This window comes from Coloeus monedula, assembly GCF_965178545.1.
Source record: "Coloeus monedula genome assembly, chromosome: 18".
Taxonomy (NCBI): Eukaryota; Metazoa; Chordata; class Aves; order Passeriformes; family Corvidae; genus Coloeus; species Coloeus monedula.
In genome coordinates this window covers 4,533,655-4,551,630 of record NC_138798.1, presented here as the reverse complement: position 1 = coordinate 4,551,630, position 17,976 = coordinate 4,533,655, and the positions used below count along the sequence as shown (strand labels likewise).

General features: G+C 55.3%; 1 protein-coding gene across 1 annotated transcript in view; it reads left to right on the top strand.

Annotated features, from left to right (window-relative positions):
* The window catches only part of SSH1 (slingshot protein phosphatase 1), a 34,126-nt gene extending 23,912 nt beyond the window's left edge, over window positions 1–10,214 (top strand). Inside the window, exons 10-15 of the mRNA XM_082293222.1 lie at window positions 918–1,046; window positions 1,679–1,725; window positions 2,945–3,091; window positions 3,675–3,875; window positions 4,632–5,238; window positions 5,670–10,214. Of these exons, the coding sequence (XP_082149348.1) occupies window positions 918–1,046; window positions 1,679–1,725; window positions 2,945–3,091; window positions 3,675–3,875; window positions 4,632–5,238; window positions 5,670–6,941 (2,403 nt within the window). The 3' untranslated portion in view covers window positions 6,942–10,214. The remainder of the gene's footprint in view (window positions 1–917; window positions 1,047–1,678; window positions 1,726–2,944; window positions 3,092–3,674; window positions 3,876–4,631; window positions 5,239–5,669) is intronic.
* Window positions 10,215–17,976: the final 7,762 nt, after the last annotated feature.

Below are 17,976 nucleotides of genomic sequence, written 5' to 3'. Positions count from 1 at the left end.
GCACCTCCCTCCTGAGAAATCAGGATAATCCCAGCATCAGAACTGTCTTGCAGGACCTCAGTAACAACTGTGTGAGTTTCAAGTCAAATTTTAAGGTTTTATTTCCTTTTTTTTTCCCTGGACAAATGTCAGAGGACCTTGCAGACAGCGTGTTGCTGGTGAGTTTATGGATGGAAAATCACAAATCAAGGCTAGAGCTCGTTTGGATCCATCCCCCAGGCTGGTGTAATCCATCCACCCACAGTGCAGACGTGATCAGAGTGGAAATAGTTCTTTTTGGGGTGGGTTTTTGGTTTTTAAGGGAGGTTATTAACATGCAAGTGGTAGGAGGAAGCTGAGAACTTGTCTGTCTGTGGACATGTTCCTCATTCCTGCTGCAGACAAGCTCTTGGTTTTTATCTCTCAAATTATTTTTAAGGAGCAAGTACCCCAAAGTACTTTTTTTCCCCCTCTTAAATGTTACCTGAAGCTTCATTTACAGCTTCTGAGTTTGGGGGTTTAGGATACCAGGATGCCAGGGCAAGGGACTGTGGTTTTAAACTACCAGAGGGCAGGGATAGATGGGATAATGGAAAGAAATCCTTCCCTGGGAGAGTGGTGAGGGGCTGGGATGGAATTCCCAGAGAAGCTGTGGCTGCTGCCTCCCTGGAAGTGTCTTAAGGCCAGCTTGGACGGGGCTTGGAGCAACCTGGGACAGTGGAAGGGACAGGGAAGAGATGAGCTTTAAGGTCCCTTCCCACACAAACCGTTCTGGGATAGTTGGAGAGATGCCACATAGGGAAATTCCTGGTCTCCAGAAGGTTGAGTCCCTGTTGCTGTTTTTAATGAAGGACAGAAAAGTGTTTGGAGGGAAGTGCCCACGAATGTTTCTGTTGGATACCAAGATTCCAGTGCCATCCGTTGTCTTTGCTCTGCAGATCCGAAACGAGCTGGAGAAACACATGAACTGCAACTTGAAGGAATTCAAGGAATTTATAGACAATGAAATGCTGCTGATCCTGGGTCAGATGGACAAACCATCCCTGATTTTTGATCATCTGTACCTGGTGAGTGTGAGGAGCTCCAGGAGAGCTGGGCTGTGCTGTGTCCAATCCTTTGCCACTAGATGGTACTCCAGGCAAAACCAGGCTCTGCCTCTGCAACAAAGACTTCCCAGAGATGAACAGTTTGTGCCCGTTGGGGCTTTTTGTTGTTGTTCTGGAGAGAGTCAGAGGAAGTGCTCGTGTTTGAGGGCAAAAGCTGCTTTTTAACAGTTTTAAGCTTTCTCTTGCGAAGGTTTGGGGGAAATCCAAGGTGTAACCACCCCCAGAGCTTTCAGGATGTGCCTCACTTCTTGTGTGTGGCATGTCTGGGATCACAGGTGTATTCACTTTCTTCCCCTGAGCTATTTCTCCCTGTATTTAAAAATCCAGAGTGGCCAGGGGCAGTGATTTGGGATGAGCTCAGTCACACCCTGCCCTAGAACTAACTCTGTGTCTCAGTTGTGCCCTTGTCCCTGCTTCAGCAGATCCCTGCCTGCTCAGGACAGGACATCTGTCCATGCCCTACTCCTGTCTCAGAGGCCGTTCCCAACATTCCAGTCAGCTCAGGAGGATGGCTGGGGCTGGGGGGTGGCAGAATTTTAGGAAAAAGGGCTGCTTTGGGGCCCCTTGGAAACGTGTGTTTGTGGCTGTTGCAGGGCTCTGAGTGGAACGCTTCCAACCTGGAGGAGCTGCAGGGCTCGGGGTGAGTACTGCCCCTGCCAGGCTCCAAACCTTCTGCTGTGTGCCTGCAATTCCCCCAGGACTCTGGAGAGGACATTTGTAGGCTCTAGGGATGATTTGGGGCCCATTCTCAGTCATGGGGTAACTTCCCACCAGCAGCTCTGTGGAGAAATCTGTCCAACCTCACTTTTATCACCAGCACAGAGGGAAAATAACAAACCTTGTCATTTGTGAGGTCCATCAGGATCTCCATCCCCACAGTGTGCCCAGTGCTGTGCCAGGTGTGAATTCCTGCAGGCTGCAGAGGGGCAAAGGTTACAGCACTAAGGAAAAGTCTCCATCCAGATGGAGCAGAGCTGCCTGGGGATGAGCAAACTCCTCCTCACCTGCCTGGGCGGGCAGCTCCAGGTGTCTCTCCCATCACCACGGTGCTGCTTGGCTCTGTTCCCTGCCACACTTTTTGGATCAGGGAGAATTCTGCCTATGAATATTTGCTGCTTGCCCAAGACCTGCACCAACCTTGGTGTGAGGAACTGAAATTCTTCACGGTTTCAGCACGGCTGAAAATACTTCATTTGGAGTCCTTGGGAGCAGATGTCTGCACATCTTGGGACAAGGAAATCAAGCAGGGTGTTAATGATTATGTCCTGCATTGGGACATGCAGCGTCCAAAGGCAAAGCTGGACAAATTCTGAGACAAATATCCTGTGTCCTTGATTTGTCTGAGTGATAGGAGGTGATAAATCAATCTGGACATTCATTCTCGGGTACATTGTTATCCCTGCTGTGATGTTTGGCAGGAGTTGAGAGATAACATGTGACTCTCTCATGGTTTTGGTGAGAAAGAAGGGGAAGGGATTGCAGCTAAAACCTGCAGCTGGAGATGGTGATCCCTGGGTTCTGCTCCCAGATGATTCACTTCTTTCTGCATCCCCAGAGCTGTGCAGCACAGCAAAGAGTTCCTGGTTGGGTTACACGGACTCAGAGACAATAAATGGCATTAAATAAACTTCTCCCTCCTGTGCCCAGGGTGTTTGGACACTTTGGGATGTGCTGGCAGTGCGAGGCGGCTGAACGGCCTCCTGTGTGCCCCGTGTCACCAGCTGTCCTGGGGGATTGGGATTAGGGCTGTAGGTAAAACCTTACAGCTCATGTTGGGTCGGATTCCATGAGTCCACAGTGTCCCTCAGTGCCTGTTTGATGACCATGGCAGCTCAGGGTGTCTCTCCTCGTGCCCACAGCATTGACTACATCCTGAACGTCACCCGGGAAATCGACAACTTCTTCCCGGGCCTGTTCGCGTATCACAACATCCGCGTGTACGACGAGGAGACCACGGACCTGCTGGCACACTGGAACGAGGCTTATCACTTCATCAACAAGGCCAAGTGAGTGCTGGGACACCTGGCCCTGGGGGAGGGCACATCCCAGCTCTCCGTGTCTCCTCCGGGGCCCTCCTGAAGCCATGTGAACTGCAGGGCCTTGGCATCATCGTTCTGCATCCCCGGAGCTCCCTTGTGCCCTGTCCCTTCCTGGACTGGCATTAACCTGTTCCTAGCCCAGCGTTTTTATTGGTACTTTCGTTTGCTTCCAAAAGGAAATGAGGATGTTTCCTGTTCTGGAGAAGTTCTGGAGCTGCTCCAGCACATGTCCATGTTGGACCTGCCCCAGCTGTCTCTGCAGGCAGAGCCTGTCAAACCCTGCTGGGCCTTTACATTCAGCCTTTTCCCAGTGATCCCAGCATCCAAAGACTTGGATGGAGGCAGGAGGCTTTCTCTGAAATGAGGCTGCCCATCTCTAACTTCCAGCTTTTCTGGACAGGGACTCTTCTCCTGGCCCACATAATCTGAAGTGTTCCTCCCCTCCGGAGCCGTGGCGCAGGGTGGGCAGAAGCAGGAAGTGCCATCCCTCCTCTGTAACAAATCCATAACCGGTGACACGGGATTTACTCTCCTGTTTGTCCTCCTGCAGGAAGAACCACTCCAAGTGCCTGGTGCACTGCAAGATGGGCGTGAGCCGCTCCGCATCCACCGTCATCGCCTATGCCATGAAGGAATTCGGCTGGTCCCTGGAAAAGGCCTACAACTACGTGAAGCAGAAGCGCAGCATCGCGCGGCCCAACGCCGGCTTCATGCGGCAGCTGCTGGAGTACGAGGGCATTTTGGATGCCAGGTAAGGCTCGGGATGAGTGGGAAGGAAAGGAGCTGATTGTGGATAACATCACGAAGGATTGCTGGATCTCCATGGGGCTCTGTCGGTGTCGTGCCCACAGATGTGTGAGGGGTGTAGGCTGAAGGGTCCCTTTAGAAGGGCACAGGCAGAATCCTGGGCCAATTATACTTTCCCCAAACCTTCCCTGTGCCAGGCTCCCTGCATGGAAATTAGCTGGGAGAGCTGCTCTGGTGTAATTCAGTGAGGGTTTCTCCGTGCTTGGGGAGCACATTTGGATTTCTCAGCAGCCAGTGCTGCTCAGCACAGCATTGTTCTTGTTTTATGAGGCAGAACTGAGCTCAGGCCGTGCTGGAGGCGAAGCATTCGTGGTTCTGTGCCAACCCCAGGGCTCTGTCACTGCAAGGGCTGTAGTATTTATCTTCTAAGGATACAGGCGAGAATTCTGTCCCCCGGTTCAGCAGGAGCTGTGCCATGGCACATGCAGAGGGGTCAGTTTGGGGTGTTCTGCTCTGAGGAGGCTTCTGTGCCCTGAGGGGTCTCCCAAGGTCTGATCCCACCATGGTTGCTCTCAGGGCACTGCTCTGGAATGGGCGGGTGGGGGGGGAAAAGTCCTGATGCTGAAGGTGATTTTTCCAAGTGGGATCTCAGGTGTGGGCCCAGCCCTTGGGTTCTGGGCTGTGGGGAGGGAGGGAAGCTCCTGGCACTGGACATGCTGCAGTTGCAGGGCAGTCACTCGTGTCCTTGTCCCATCCTCAGCAAGCAGCGCCACAATAAACTTTGGAAGCAGCAGGCAGAGAGCAACCTGCCCCAGAACAGCGACGGCACCACGGGATCGGGAGACTTCTTACTGGAGAGCTTGGACATTGATCTGGAAAACCGCCTGGCCGACCTGGACATGCCTTCCCAGTCGGCCTACCTGGACAACCGCGCCGGCTCCGACGGCTCCGTGGGCTTCGATTACTGCTTCCGCCGCCTCTCGGACACGCTGCTGGAGAACAAGATTCCCAGGGACAGAGAGGGCTTCTTCCACATGGAGCAGCAGCTGGAGCGCGATGCCCTGGTGGGACAGCCTCCATCTGCACCGTCCCAGGGGAGGCTGCTGGAGACAGGAAAGGCCCCAGAGAGAGCGGAGCTGCTGGCAGAGCTGGGCGGCTTCTGCGAGAAGGAGGCGAAGAAGAAACTGGACTTTAGCCCCAGGAAGGGAAGGATGGTCCTTGGGGCACCGGGGGAGGACGGTGTCAGGGAGGAAAATCCCATGGAGAAGTGGAAGCGACGTTTGTCCACGCACAAGGAGGAGAGCAGGCTCAATAGGGAGAACTTGAATAACAACAACAGCAAAAGGAGTTGCCCAGAGGATTTTGAGGTGCGTATGGAGGTGAGATGGAGGTGATTGGCATGGCTGACTCTGCTGCAAGTGAAACTGCTCTTCTCATCCTCATAGCCCAGTTTCATTTGACTTGGATAAAGCCTTTCATTCCATGATGAGCTTCTCCCCTTTCGAAGTGCTTCTGACCAGGGCTTTGCTTGCCCGAGCTGTGGATGTAGATGCCAGAGAGTGCCCAGTGAGTGCCCTGTAAAGTGCTGTGGGCAGCTCGCTTGCATGACCCTCGCTTGGCACGGTAGGTATTCCTTGGAGACGATGTCTGCTGGGAAAGCACATGGCTGTAGTTCCTGCTGCCGGGCCTGAGGTGGGAATGGGCTTTGCTCCAGATCTCTTTGGTTGTCCCACACCTTGTGGGCTGTGCTGGTGTCCGTTCCATGCTCGTTGATCTGTGCCTGTTTTCTCTCCTGCAGCACGATGCCGTGTTCGGGATTCTCAGCAAGGTGAAGCCTTCCTACCAGTCCTGCACTGACTGCATGTACTCCTCAGCGGGACTGTCCCCCGACTCCTTCGGGGAGCAGTGCGAGAGGCTCAGCGCCGGCGCCGCGCGGCGCAGCAGCACCATCTGCACCCAGCCCCCCTTCCTGCCCCACCTGCACTCCCACCTGATGGAGCACCTGCCCAGCAGGGCACACCCCGAGGAGCCACTCAGAACTAAACATAATGAGGCTCCGCTTCCTCTGGCGCCAGGAGCCGGGACTCTGGAGGTTGGCACGTGTGGGTCACTCGATCAGCACTGCGGCCTTTTGGAGAGAGGGAAAGATGCGCCAAAAACCCCTGAAAAATCTCTGCTGCTCCGGAGAAACTCCCACTGTGACAGGAGCCTCCTTCAGGCAGAGGTGGTGAGGGAAGAGTCTCTGGCCAGGAAGGACCCCAGACCCACCAAGGACCTGAAGTACCTGTTGTTCAGCAAAGACTTGGAGAAGCCGAGCGCCAACAGTTACTTGATGCAGCACCAGGAGTCTCTGCTCCAGCTGCAGAAAGCGGGATTGGTCAGGAAGCACACCAAAGAGCTGGAGCGCCTCAAGAGCCTGCCCTCGGATGCCTCAGCGCTGCTCCGGGACAGCCCCCTGGGCAGGGTCAACTCCAGCATCGTGGAGGAAAGCGAGGACTTGATGTCCCACCCTGGCCTTGTGCCTCTCCTGGCACCGGCCCCGCTGGTGCCCGGAGACGCCGAGAATGACGTAGAGAAGCTGGGGGTGAAGCGCGTCCTGGAGGGGATCTCCCAGAAAATCTCCACGCCGGCCGGGTGCCGTCTGGAGCACACGAGCAGCTTCACCAAGGACTTCCTGAAGACCATCTGCTACACCCCCTCCTCTTCCCGCAGCTCCAACCTGACACGGAGCTCCAGCAGCGACAGCATCCACAGCGTGCGGGGCAAGCCCGGGCTGGTGAAGCAACGCACGCAGGAGATCGAGACCAGGCTGCGCCTGGCCGGCCTCACCGTGTCCTCACCCCTGAAAAGGTCCAATTCCCTCGCCAAGCTGGGGTGTCTGAACCTGTCCTCCGAGGATTTGTCGAGTGACGTGGACGTGTCCACCATCACGGACTCCAAGGAGGCCGTGTCCAGCGAGTGCTCCGTGCTCTGTGAGCCCCCCCTGAGGAGCGCGGACGGCACCTCCAAACCGGGGCTGAAGCCTCTGGGTGGGAACTTGAAGAACATGCTCTGGATGGGCAAAAGTTGATGCCTTGCAGGGGGAGGAGGGGGCTGGATTTTGGGGGTTTGCAGCATTTATTCATTGCCTCAGTGCTGTTTTATCATCTGACTTGCAGCAGCTCATGTGGTGCCACCTCCTCATCCCCTCCCTGTGCTCCGAGAGAGGAGGAGAGAACCACGATGGGTCACGGTGAAGGGCACAAGGGAAATAAAATGTGTTGCATGGCTTAGAGGAGGACTTGGTGTGTGACTTGCCTGTTGTCCTGCAGGATGCTCTTCCTAGTACTGTTTGCCAAGTGTAATAATGTGGATTTGTGTGTGGTTATGGATAGATATTTGTATCTCTATCTATCTATATCTGAAATGCTGAAATACTCTGTTTCAAAGACTCAAAATAATTATTCATGGCTTTTTTTTTTTTTTACAGAACAAACACAAGTCTCTGTTTAAACAGGGCACTTGTGGAAAATCCTTAAAATGGTGACACGCACACTACCTCTGTTCTCGCTGGCTTTTCGTCCTGGTTTGTTGTTCGGGGCTTTTATCCAAAAGGCTTTTCCCAGAATTCTTGCTGTTGTTTGAAGGAATTCCCTTAGCATTAGCTGTAAAGGCCTGGAGCAGTGTGGGCACAGAGGCTTCCCCGGGCTGTGGCTGGGAGGTGATGGAGTGCTGAGCTGTGTCCGTGGGGATGCTGTGCCCCGATGTCACCCCGGCTGTGTGGCTGTCACAGGTGTTGTGTTCTTGGGGTGTTTTGCTGTCGTTGTGGTCGGTGTTGTCCCAGTGCTGACAGAGCCTGGCCAGTGGTTGCCTGTGGACCCTCGTGATGTGAAGCTGTGTCAGTGTCGTGGATGCTGTGCCAGGGACCCTCTGTCATTGGGCTGTGAGTGACAGGAGGTGGCCGAGGAGGGGTGGCTCTCCTGGAGCCCCTTAGGTGACCGAGTCTCTTTTGTGGTTGTGCTGTCGGTTTTGTAGGATGGTCCTTGTGCCCTGGGTTTGCTGGCAGCCCGGGAGCTGCTGGAGGAATCCTGGGTGTTATTTATGATGGGTGTCAGGAGCCTGGGTGGCCCTGGAGCCGGGCTGGGCCTGTCCCAGACCTCACAGGGCTGTGAAAGCCCCATGAATCCTGCTCGGGGGAGCAGTTGGACAGAAGCACAGACACTCTCCGAGGAGAGGGATGTTGGAGGGAAGGGGGGCAGCTGGGGGCTGTCCGTGCTCTCAGTCCAGTGTTACCCCTCCTGCCAGGGCTGCTGCTTGGATCACAGCAGTGCACCCATTCCATAGGGAATGCACTTTTCTGTGAGTATTTTTGGCAACCGGCCTGGTCAAGAGCTGCTCCATGTGAGCCCTCACGGAGTCCAGAGGGAAGAGCTTGGGAAGTGAGCAGGGCATGTGCTCCAAACCTCGGTGCCCCCCGATCCCATCTGAGGCCATGTGCCTTCAGGTGATGTTTCGAAGCAGATTTGAGGGATCACACAGGTGGATTTGCTCACCCTGGCTGTGAGTATGCCCACATTTTAAAATCTCCGTGGAAAGGCTTTCTTGCAACTCCCCTCTTTGAGGTGGGACAGAGCCAGGCTGCAGCAGCTGCTCTGAACTGTTCTGATTGAAAATTCAGTGTTTCAAGGAAGGGAGCCCGTGCGTTTTCCTGCCCTAAATGCCTGGAGTTCCCTTTTTCCCCTTAAGCATAAGATCCTGCATGTTTCATTTGTGTGAGGAATTGTAGGGACAGGCAATCAGTGAATAATTGTCCCTCCTGAAAGAGTGTGAATTTGATTTGCACTTGTTCCACCCAGGAGATCTGGTGTGGAGCAAAAGCTGCTCTGAGAGGGAAGTTGTGCTGGAGCCTCTGCTTAGTTGGGCTGAGGCAGTGCTGGGTCGTGCTCGGGGCAGGATGGATCCCCATAAGCCACGGCCGGATCCATTCCCTGTGTTTGGATCATCTTTATTCTCCTTCGCACCCAGATTCGGATTTGGGAAGGGGCAGGCGGGAGGCGCCGGGGCTGTTGGGTGCCGCGGGGTCGGAGCAGCGCCTGGGAACCCTCCGCGTCCCCTGTCCGGGAACCTCTGCCGCCCGCAGTGACCCCAGCACAATTCCACCATCACCCTCGGCTCTCCAGGGCCACCCACTGGTTATTTTTCTGTGTGCTGCCGACCCTTCCCATCGCTGCCTGGCTGAGGGAAGAGGTGCTGGGGACAGATTTGAATTAATTCTGAAAATTCCGTGAACTGATACAAGCGAACATCTGATTTCCTTCCTCTTTCTCGAGTGCCTGCCGAGTTCTGGGGGTGTTCCGGGGCTCAGCTCGGCACCCTCCGCCTTCCCCCGCTGCTGCTCCCACCTGGCTCTGGCTGGATCAGCCCCAGGCTTCGGTCGGGGCTCGGGGCTCGGGGCTCCCTCCCTGCGTGGTCGGGATACAGACACGGCTTGGTGGGAGCTGCTCCGGAAGCTCCGCTGTGCCATCCCCGGGGGTTTGTAGCCAAACCTGCCCCGTCCCGTCGGGTTTGTTGCATGACAAGGTTGATGTGCTCGTCCTCCCCACGTGTCGTACGTGTCCTTACGATGGAGTGCCTTACTCATAGTTTACAAACACTGTGTATCTGCTGAGCTGTTGGACTCTGCTGTTTGCTGTTCTCTGGGGAGTTTTTGGTGCTTTTGGTGTTTCCGGTAGCAGTGAGATCGTTTCTCCTCCTGTCCTGCCCTCCTGTCCCCGCCGAGCTCGGCACTGCTCACCTGCTACCGCTTCCCTCTGCTCTGGGCATGGCAGAACCAAAGGGCTCCGTGACAGCCGAGGTGCCGGTGGCTGCTCCCGGTGTCCCCATTGATCCCATTGATCCCATTTATCTATGCAGCGCTGCCGGAACGCGGGCGGGGTGTGCAGGGACACATCCCATCACCGACCACGCTTTGCTCGGCAGATCCAAACCCTGTCCCGTCCTGCCAGAAATCCTGAAATGCACAAACCGGCACCTTATTCCCGGTCCGGGTGGTGTCGCTCCGTGGGGCAGCAGTGCCCGACTTCCCGGGGGCCCCTTCCCGTGCCGAGGGGGTTTGGCTCGGCCGTGTCACCGACTCCCGGCCGGAGCGGTGGGGACTGTCCCGGTCAGCCCCTGACGAGGGGATGAGTGACGTGTAGCTGTTCCTGTGCATTGCTGTACTCCGTAACAACGTTCCTTTATTCCATGGTATTTCTTACCCCAGTTTTATATGGAAATCTGCAGGATTTTTGTACTGTACGCCCGCGGGAGGGATGCATCATGCACTTTTTTTTTTTTACTTTTGTTTGTAAAAGTGTCCTGGATATTTTATGTGCTTCTTGTGAGGAAAAAAAATAAACTTTTTTTTTTCCTTTTACAAATGTGTTTTATAGCTTTGTTTGGAGGTGGGGGAGGATCAGCGAAGCCGTGGGGAACAGGCCCTGAAGGGATGGAAACAAAAAGAGGGAATTGGACATATCCCGGAGACACTGTCTGCCCTGTTATCATTCCCCATCTATCCTGGCTCTGCTTCCCTCATTTTGGGGTCCTGGCTGTTTTCTGATGCCCCTGAAGGCTGGATCCAGGGGAATAGGATGGAAATTACTCATTCTCCGCCTGGTCTCTTCAGAGACCCCAGACTGGGTTCAGGAGAAGCCACTCACCTTCCAGAGAGGATGCCGGCAGCGGAGCAGTGGCACATGGAAAAGTGACACCTGCACCCTGCTGAGCCTGGCAAATCCCGACTGGGAGAGGGGCTTGGTGCTGCCACAGCAGCGTGGGCTGTGGAATTCCCTCAGAAAAGCCCCATCCTAGGTGTGGAAGCCAAGGAGCTCCCACAGGGACTCAGCACGGACAGCAGCTCCCTGGCTGGGAAAATTATCTGCAAAGGATGGAGGCCACTGGCCTGGGCTGCCGGGGGTGGGTTTGGAACATTTGGGTCTCCTTCACCTGAGGGTATCCCCAGGGGAGAGATGGATCCCCAGGTGTGGGAGCAGCTCTGGCACGGCCTGGGGCAGGTGCTGCTGCGGGAGCTGAGGCACCGGGAGCTGGTACCAGACCTGTCCCTGCCCTGATCCAGGACCCTGGCACGGAGCACTTGGCCGAGTGACAGGGCCTCCCCGGAGTTTCCAGGTGAGCTGACACGATGGAACAAGGAAGGGAAACAGCAGGAGCAGGGGCTGTGTGGAGCTCGTACACCCCGGGGTTAATTCTCTCCAGCGTGGAGCCGCTGGGAATTTGTGCTGAGCTGGGAGACCTGGAGCTCTGGATTGGGAAGAACAGCTTCCCGTTGGGGTTTGAGGTTCTAGAGCACAGCCTGTCCCTCAGCCCACACTGTTTTGGGGCCAATGTGTGCTGTTGGCTCATTTAACTCACACATCCCTTGGCTGCATCGATGGAGACTTTGCTCCCTGCTCAGCTCAGCTTCCTGAAGATGGAGCCTCCCCACGGAGCAGTTCCCGGCTCCAGAGGTGGGTGTGAGTTGGATATGGGGAACCACAAGATGGGACTGTGGAATGGCCAGAGCATGCCTGGGCTGCTGGTGAGTCCCTGGCTCTTTTTATGTTCTTGTTAGGATTGGAAATTGGTCCTTTTTGGAGCAGTTCCTCACAGCCGAATGTTACATCCTGTTGTGATGTTGCCATGACAAAACCAGGCAACATCTGGAGCAACACAAATTCTCTCTGACGACCAGGGAGGGTTTATTTATAGCCTCACTGACCAGAGGAGGTGCCTGAGCCTGGAGCTGCCGTGGCCAGGGGCAGCCTGGCACTGGGTGCCCTCGGATGAGGAACTAGGGTGGTGGGAAGGTGCAGGGTCCAGCCAGGCCCCTCATCTCCCCCATGGAGGAGCTGCAGGTGCTCCTGAACCGATCTCCTCAAGGGCCCTCCGATGGGAGGACCGTTCCCTGCCAGTGTTTCCCAGTTCCATGTGGAGTTGGGTGACCACAGGGGTGGTGAGCAGGTGCTTTAATGGTGGTTTTGGGTAAAAAGATGAGATTTAGCAGGAGGGTGAGGCTGATTGTAGCGCACAGAGAAGCCACAGGAAGGACTCCAAGGGCTGTGGCTGCACTTCCACGCCGGCAGAGGAGAAGCTGCTGTCTGGCAGTGGTTCTCCAGCTACCTGCAGCCCCAGGATGATGCCTCTGTGTCCATTCCTGCTGGGCCGTGGCAGGAACAGCCACACTGGCCTCTGGAAAGGTGGAAATGTAAATATTTTTCTAAGCAGAAGCTGCGAGTCGGCGCTGCCGAGGCCAGAGGAGCCTGTTCCTGCAGCAGGCACAGGCTGAGCTGTGCTGCCGGTTGGGTTTTCTCTGGCCTCGGTGCGTATTCCCTAAAAGTCTCTTCCTCCCTCTGTTTGAAGGACGGGGCAGCAGCAACGCTGCAGCAGCTGCCATTTCCTTTTATGCAGAGGGCTCAGGAGCAGAACCGCGCTGGTGCTGTGTCAGAGCTCCGAGCAGCTCCCCGGAACACAGGACACAGTGCCCAGGGCAGGTCCAAGGACACGGCTGTGCCCCTTCCACACCAGCCCTGGGCTCTGCGATCCCCACACAGGACAAGCCCAAACCATCATGATATCCCCAAATCATGAGGGTTTGTAGAAGCCCAGAAGGAATTTGGCTTTGCCATGAGGGCTCGAGGGGAACACTCGGAATTATCGACCGGATCTCAGTGCCAACACTGAGTTCATCCCACAGGAGAAGTGACTTGGCTGTGTCATCCCTCACTCCTGCACCTGCCAGCACACCTTGCTCAGCATTTCTCTACCTGTCAGGACTGCTGCTGCCAGGTTCTCCCACTGCCGGTGCTGGCAGGAGCAGCAGGAGCCCGGCCACCAGCCCTGATCCCACTGGGAATTGGTTGTGTTTGCTCTGGGCAGCCTCGGCAGGGATTTAAGACTTCCAGTGGAAACAAACAGGATTTTGTCTGTGCAAAGCAGCTCTGCAATGTGCCCTGATAAAGAACTGTCCCAGCCAGGGGCCTGGCTGGCTCCGGGCCGATAAGGGCCAGGATAACCCTCATCCCTCGCTCCTTCCCCTCGACAGTGGCCGGGATTCACTCCTGACACAGGACATGGGATGAGGTGGTGGCATCATGACTGTGATCCAGGCATCACCCACACAGCTGCTCTGGGTCGATGATGCTCAGAGGCTGCCTGGGTCCTTGAGGGCTCTGGATGAGGCCCTGCAGGGTTTTCTGGCCCTATGGAATATTGGGGGATGCATTTGGGCTGGGGCCAGGTCCTGGGGGCTGTTTGCCAACTCTTCAGGTGACACTGGGGTAACTCAGCCCTGACACCACAGAGGTGCCTGTGCAGGCATCTCTTTTGGGATGATTTAGGTGTTTTCCTGCATCCTGCCTCGGGATGCTTCCCGGCTCGGGGAACCATAAAAGGCAAAGCGCTGGGGCAGCGGCTGGGCTGGGAGCGGGGCTGGGAGCTGCGGCTCGCTGCAATGCCAGGCATCCCAGCTGTGTACAAATGGATTAGAGCCCTCCAGCTCTCCGGCTCCACCGCCTTCCGGAGCATTATCCAAAGGGAGGAACGTTCTCCTTGGAGGGTTATTTAGAGAAATGCCCGGCGCGTTAATAGGGATTTTTGATAATTGTGTTTTGGAGTCTCCGCAGGGAAAGTTGTGTCTGAGGCTGCTGTCGGGCTCCTGTGTTTGTCTCGGGATGCTGTTCTCTGTCACAGCAATTCCCTTTGCCATAACGTATTCCCGCAGATCATTCCAGCCGCCCCGGCTCTGCCCCGCACGCTCCGTGCAGGCGGCATCTCTCCCCTGATCTCTGGGACGCAGCCCAAGGCTCAGCGCTGCTTCCAAGGAAGGAGCGCTGGGGGAGCCGCTCCGCGTCCAACAGGCGCGGGGCAGAGAGGAGGGAACAGTGCCAGGGGCACGGATGCGGGTTTCCATCTCTCTGTGAAACCCACGAGGAGCTGACAGAGGTGATCCTGCCCAGACAGCCTGGCACTAAATCCCTCTGAAAGCAGTGAAATCGGAGGGAAGCCAGGATTGCTGCACAGGACTGTGGGGAGCTGTTGCTGGAGCAGGTTGGGGAAAGAGGAGAATCCCTGGAGAAGGATGCAGACTTCCTGACTGTGAAGTGCCATGGACCAGCAAATCAGCAGCTGGAGGGGGCTTTTCCAGTTATCCAGGTGGGATGTGTTTGGGTAGGGACCAGCATGGCATCAGCTGTGCTGGGTGTGGTGTCAGGAGCAGCAGAGCACAGGCTCCATCGTGCCAACGGGATGTTCCTCTCCGCTGGCCATGAGGCCAAGGAACGCCAGTTCACATGACCCGGGCTCCGACGCTTCCAAGTGCTGCCGTCTCCCAGAGCGGAGCGAGGAGAAGGCGGTGCTGAAAGCCTGCCGAGACCCAAGGTGGGAAAAATCTTGGCTGGCCAGTCCCAAAGCACTTGGAACCAGGATTTACGGTGACAGAGCTCCCAGCCATGGAAGCCTCCACCTGGCAGTACTGTGGATATTTACGGGATGACACAAGTAAGGCGAGGGGGAGAGACTGCCCAGCTTCCCGGGGAGAGTCCGCAGGGATGTGTGAAGATTATCCACTGCTGCAGCTCAGCCAGGAGGGCCTGGGACACAGCCGGGAGCGGGGGGACCTCCCCAACATCCGGAGTGACACCGGAGGCCCTGCCAAGAGGTCAGAGATGAGCAGCAGTGGGCAGAGAGGGCAGCGGGGGCTGGCAGGGGACCTGAGCCTGGAAGAGCGTCCCGTGTCCAAAGGGTGCAGGAGAGGGCAGGAGGGAGAAGCCCCTCCGAAGGTGTACGAGCTGGAGGTGTTGCCCAGGCGGGTGGGCACGGGCAGGACAGTGAGGCCGGTGGTCTACAGGCTGGAGGAGAGCGAGTACCGGCGCCTCATCCAGGAGGCAGAAACGGAACCTGAGGAGGAATGGGAAGAGCCAGAGGACACGCTACCCTTGATTCAGGAGGACTACGCAGGGGATGGGAAGGTGGCAAGTCCAAGCCTCAGCAGGCTCAATTCCTTGGAAAGAGTCCTGAGGAGGCAGATGAGCCGCTCAGACTCAGAAAGCAGCGTGGAGAGCAGGCAAGTGACCAAACTGAGCCCCAAGGGCCCCTCGGAGGGGAGCAAGCCGACCGTGCCCATCAGGTCCGACAGCTTCGAGCGCAATGCCATCCTCATGGATTACATCCTGCAAAGCAAGCAGGAGGCAGGAACACCTGTCTCCTACATCCCCAGGGACAGCAGCAAGGCAGCCGAGAGCCTGAGGCAGGCGTGGAGCTTCACCCCTCAGCCCGACAGAACGCCAGAGCTGTGTCAGAACGGCCAGGCCGGCGAGGAGCATCCGGGCGGGAAGCCCGAGCCAGACCAGCAGGTAGTGAAGAGCCTTGAGAGAATGGTCCCTGCGGTCACAAATTATCCCTCGGTGGCCAGAGACACCGGGAAGCTTTCGAGACAAAGCAGCAGCCAGCTGCCGGAGAGCAGGGAGCAGCTTGGAGGTGAAGCCGATGAACTCGATTCCTACATCCCGAAAAGAACCCCCCCGGCCCCTCCTGTCAGGACCCACAGCAAGGAGAGCCTGGCTCTGAGTATGAGCAAGGCTGTGGCGCTGACGGAGGCGCTGCTGGAGCCCCTCGGCGATGAGGCCAAGCCTGGCAGGGAGCAGTGGGCAGCGGCGGGCACGGAGCTGCTCCCTGGAGGCAGGACTGCGGGAGGAGGGGGCTCGGAGGAGCCGGAGCGGAAGGGGAGGAAGAGTCAGGAGGACGAGAATGTGCTTAAAGTTGCCGATGCCAAGAAAACCTTCGAAAAGCCCAAGGCGTCGGAGGGGACGGCAGCGGCACCAGTGCCCAAAAAAGGTGAGGAGTGAGGGGTCCCGGCTCTGCCGTGGGGCTGGGGGGTCCTAAAGGTCGCTGTTCCAGGGCTGGTGGGGAGGGGAGGTGGGAGCATGGCCGTGGGTGGGGAATAAATGCCGGGAATAGGCGGGTGACAGACGGGATGTGCTCAGGGCGCAGGAGGCAGGATGGGAATCAGGTGTTGGTTCAAAGCCCTTGGTGCAGTGAAACTGTTTTGGAGAAAGATTTATTTTGTCAGACTCCCGTGTAGGAGTAAATACAGTTCACTGCTTCTCACAGCAGCTACAGTGCAGCAGTGTCCATAGGATGCTTCCTCCCACTGCCATGTGGGATTATTTGCCTCTATCTCTCCAGGCGCTGGGTGAGCCAATGTAATTTTATTTTAGCTATAAAAAAGCAGCATTATTTTCTCTAAGTTCTTTTTCTCTTGCACTGTGACTTCACTGAATAAGCCTTTCAGGAGAATGACATCAACTTGGAAACCCTTTCACTGCAAAAAAATATGGAAAAGTGAACTCTGCTGAAATTTTCCTGGTAAAACAGCAGTTCTGCAGAAATAGGGAGGGATAGAAATGAGTGTTTGTGTGAGAGTTTGGATCCCTCAAGGAGCCACCCGACCCACGCTGCTTAACTCCCATCTTCTGTTCAGTGACAATCTGCAATTGTGCATTTCCTTATAAGGGAAAATAAGTGTTTTGAGGCACAGGAAATCTGTGGTGGCTTTGAACTGAGTTTGCTTAAAAAATAGGTGTGATTATCCCACGCCGTGCTGTCGGTTACTGTCGCGACAGAGTCAGAGCATGAACGTGCCACAGTTTGAGTGTGTCAGGGATGACAAAATCCCTGCAGGGATGACAAACAGCTCCTGTGCTCTCAGGAAGCAGCTGAGGACACGTTGCATGATGTAAAGAAGTAGAGGTGGGAGATATTTGTCACTGCAAGCAGTGCCAGGCTCAAAGCACGGAGCAGGGGGGTGGTATCTGAGTGTCTGGATCTCCATGCTCCTTGAGAGGGAGGTTCTGATATCACTGGAGGGTCTGGTATCACTGAGCTGGAGCGTTCCCGTCAGCTACACCAGGCACTGGGATGTTTGAGCAGCACATCCTTCCCGGGATGGAAGGAGCAGGTGGATGGAATAGGGCTGGCAGAAGAAGGAGGTGGGAAGGGATACAAGGAATCAGCTCCCTCCCCAAGGCAGTATCAGCTGCAGTTCAATCCCTCCTGACACAAATTTACCTCCTTGCTCTCCTGAAGAAACAGGGAGGGCTGAGACAATATTTCAGTGCTGAACTGTGGAAATGTTGCAATAAAAAATCAGAGACTCACGGAATGGTACGGGTTGGGAGGGACCTCACAGCCCATCTTGTTCCACCCCCTGCATTGACAGGGACACCTTCCACTGGAGCAGGAAGAAGAGCAGGAACAGCTTTCCATTCTGCTCTGTCCATGACAGTCTGTTGGGGTTTTAAAAGCTGGGTTAAACATTGATCTTCCCAAATCTCAAACACAGACACCTCACCTGGATTTACCCTTATGTGTTTCCTTTCTTATACCTCTGATTTTTCCAGCATCTTTGGTCCAACCTGATCCTAGACAGCAGGGAGAGAAACAGAAGGAGATGGCAAAAGGATTCCAAAGTGCTTGAATGTTGAGGCTCTGTGATCAGTGCCCAGGAACCCCAGCGCCCAGCCCCGGCTCCTTCCCTGCCTGCCTGATTTTTTCCTGCTGCTCAGGATGCTAGGAATTGTCAATCCCAGGATATTCATGTTGTAAATAAAATACAGCTTGCTTTTTTTTCTTTCTTTCTTTTTTTCTCTCTCTTTTTTTTTTTTTTTAATTTCAGTTCTGCTTTCTTGTCTCTCTCCTCCTCGTTAATCATCCGGAGGCAGCAACAAAGGAAATCCCATCTGTTGCAAGCAATTGCTTTGGGTTTATTCAGTGGCCCAACATTTTAATTAAGTATTGGGACCTACCTCCCCTTCACTGAAGAAATAGAAATGAAAATATATTTCACAGTCCTGTCCAATGACGGAGAAAAATACACGAGGAAATAGATCAGCTTGAAATTAGAGGTTTCTTTTTTGCTGTAAAAACTCTTTTTTTGATGCCTTTCTTCCAGCTGAGTTGGGAGGGATGTGTCTGACATTGATATTGCTGCACAAAAGGTGTGAGAGTGGGGAGATGCAGTAATAGATGTGCTTGATGAAATCTATTGTAAATCATTAATAACAATAACATCAATTATTAATGCACATCCT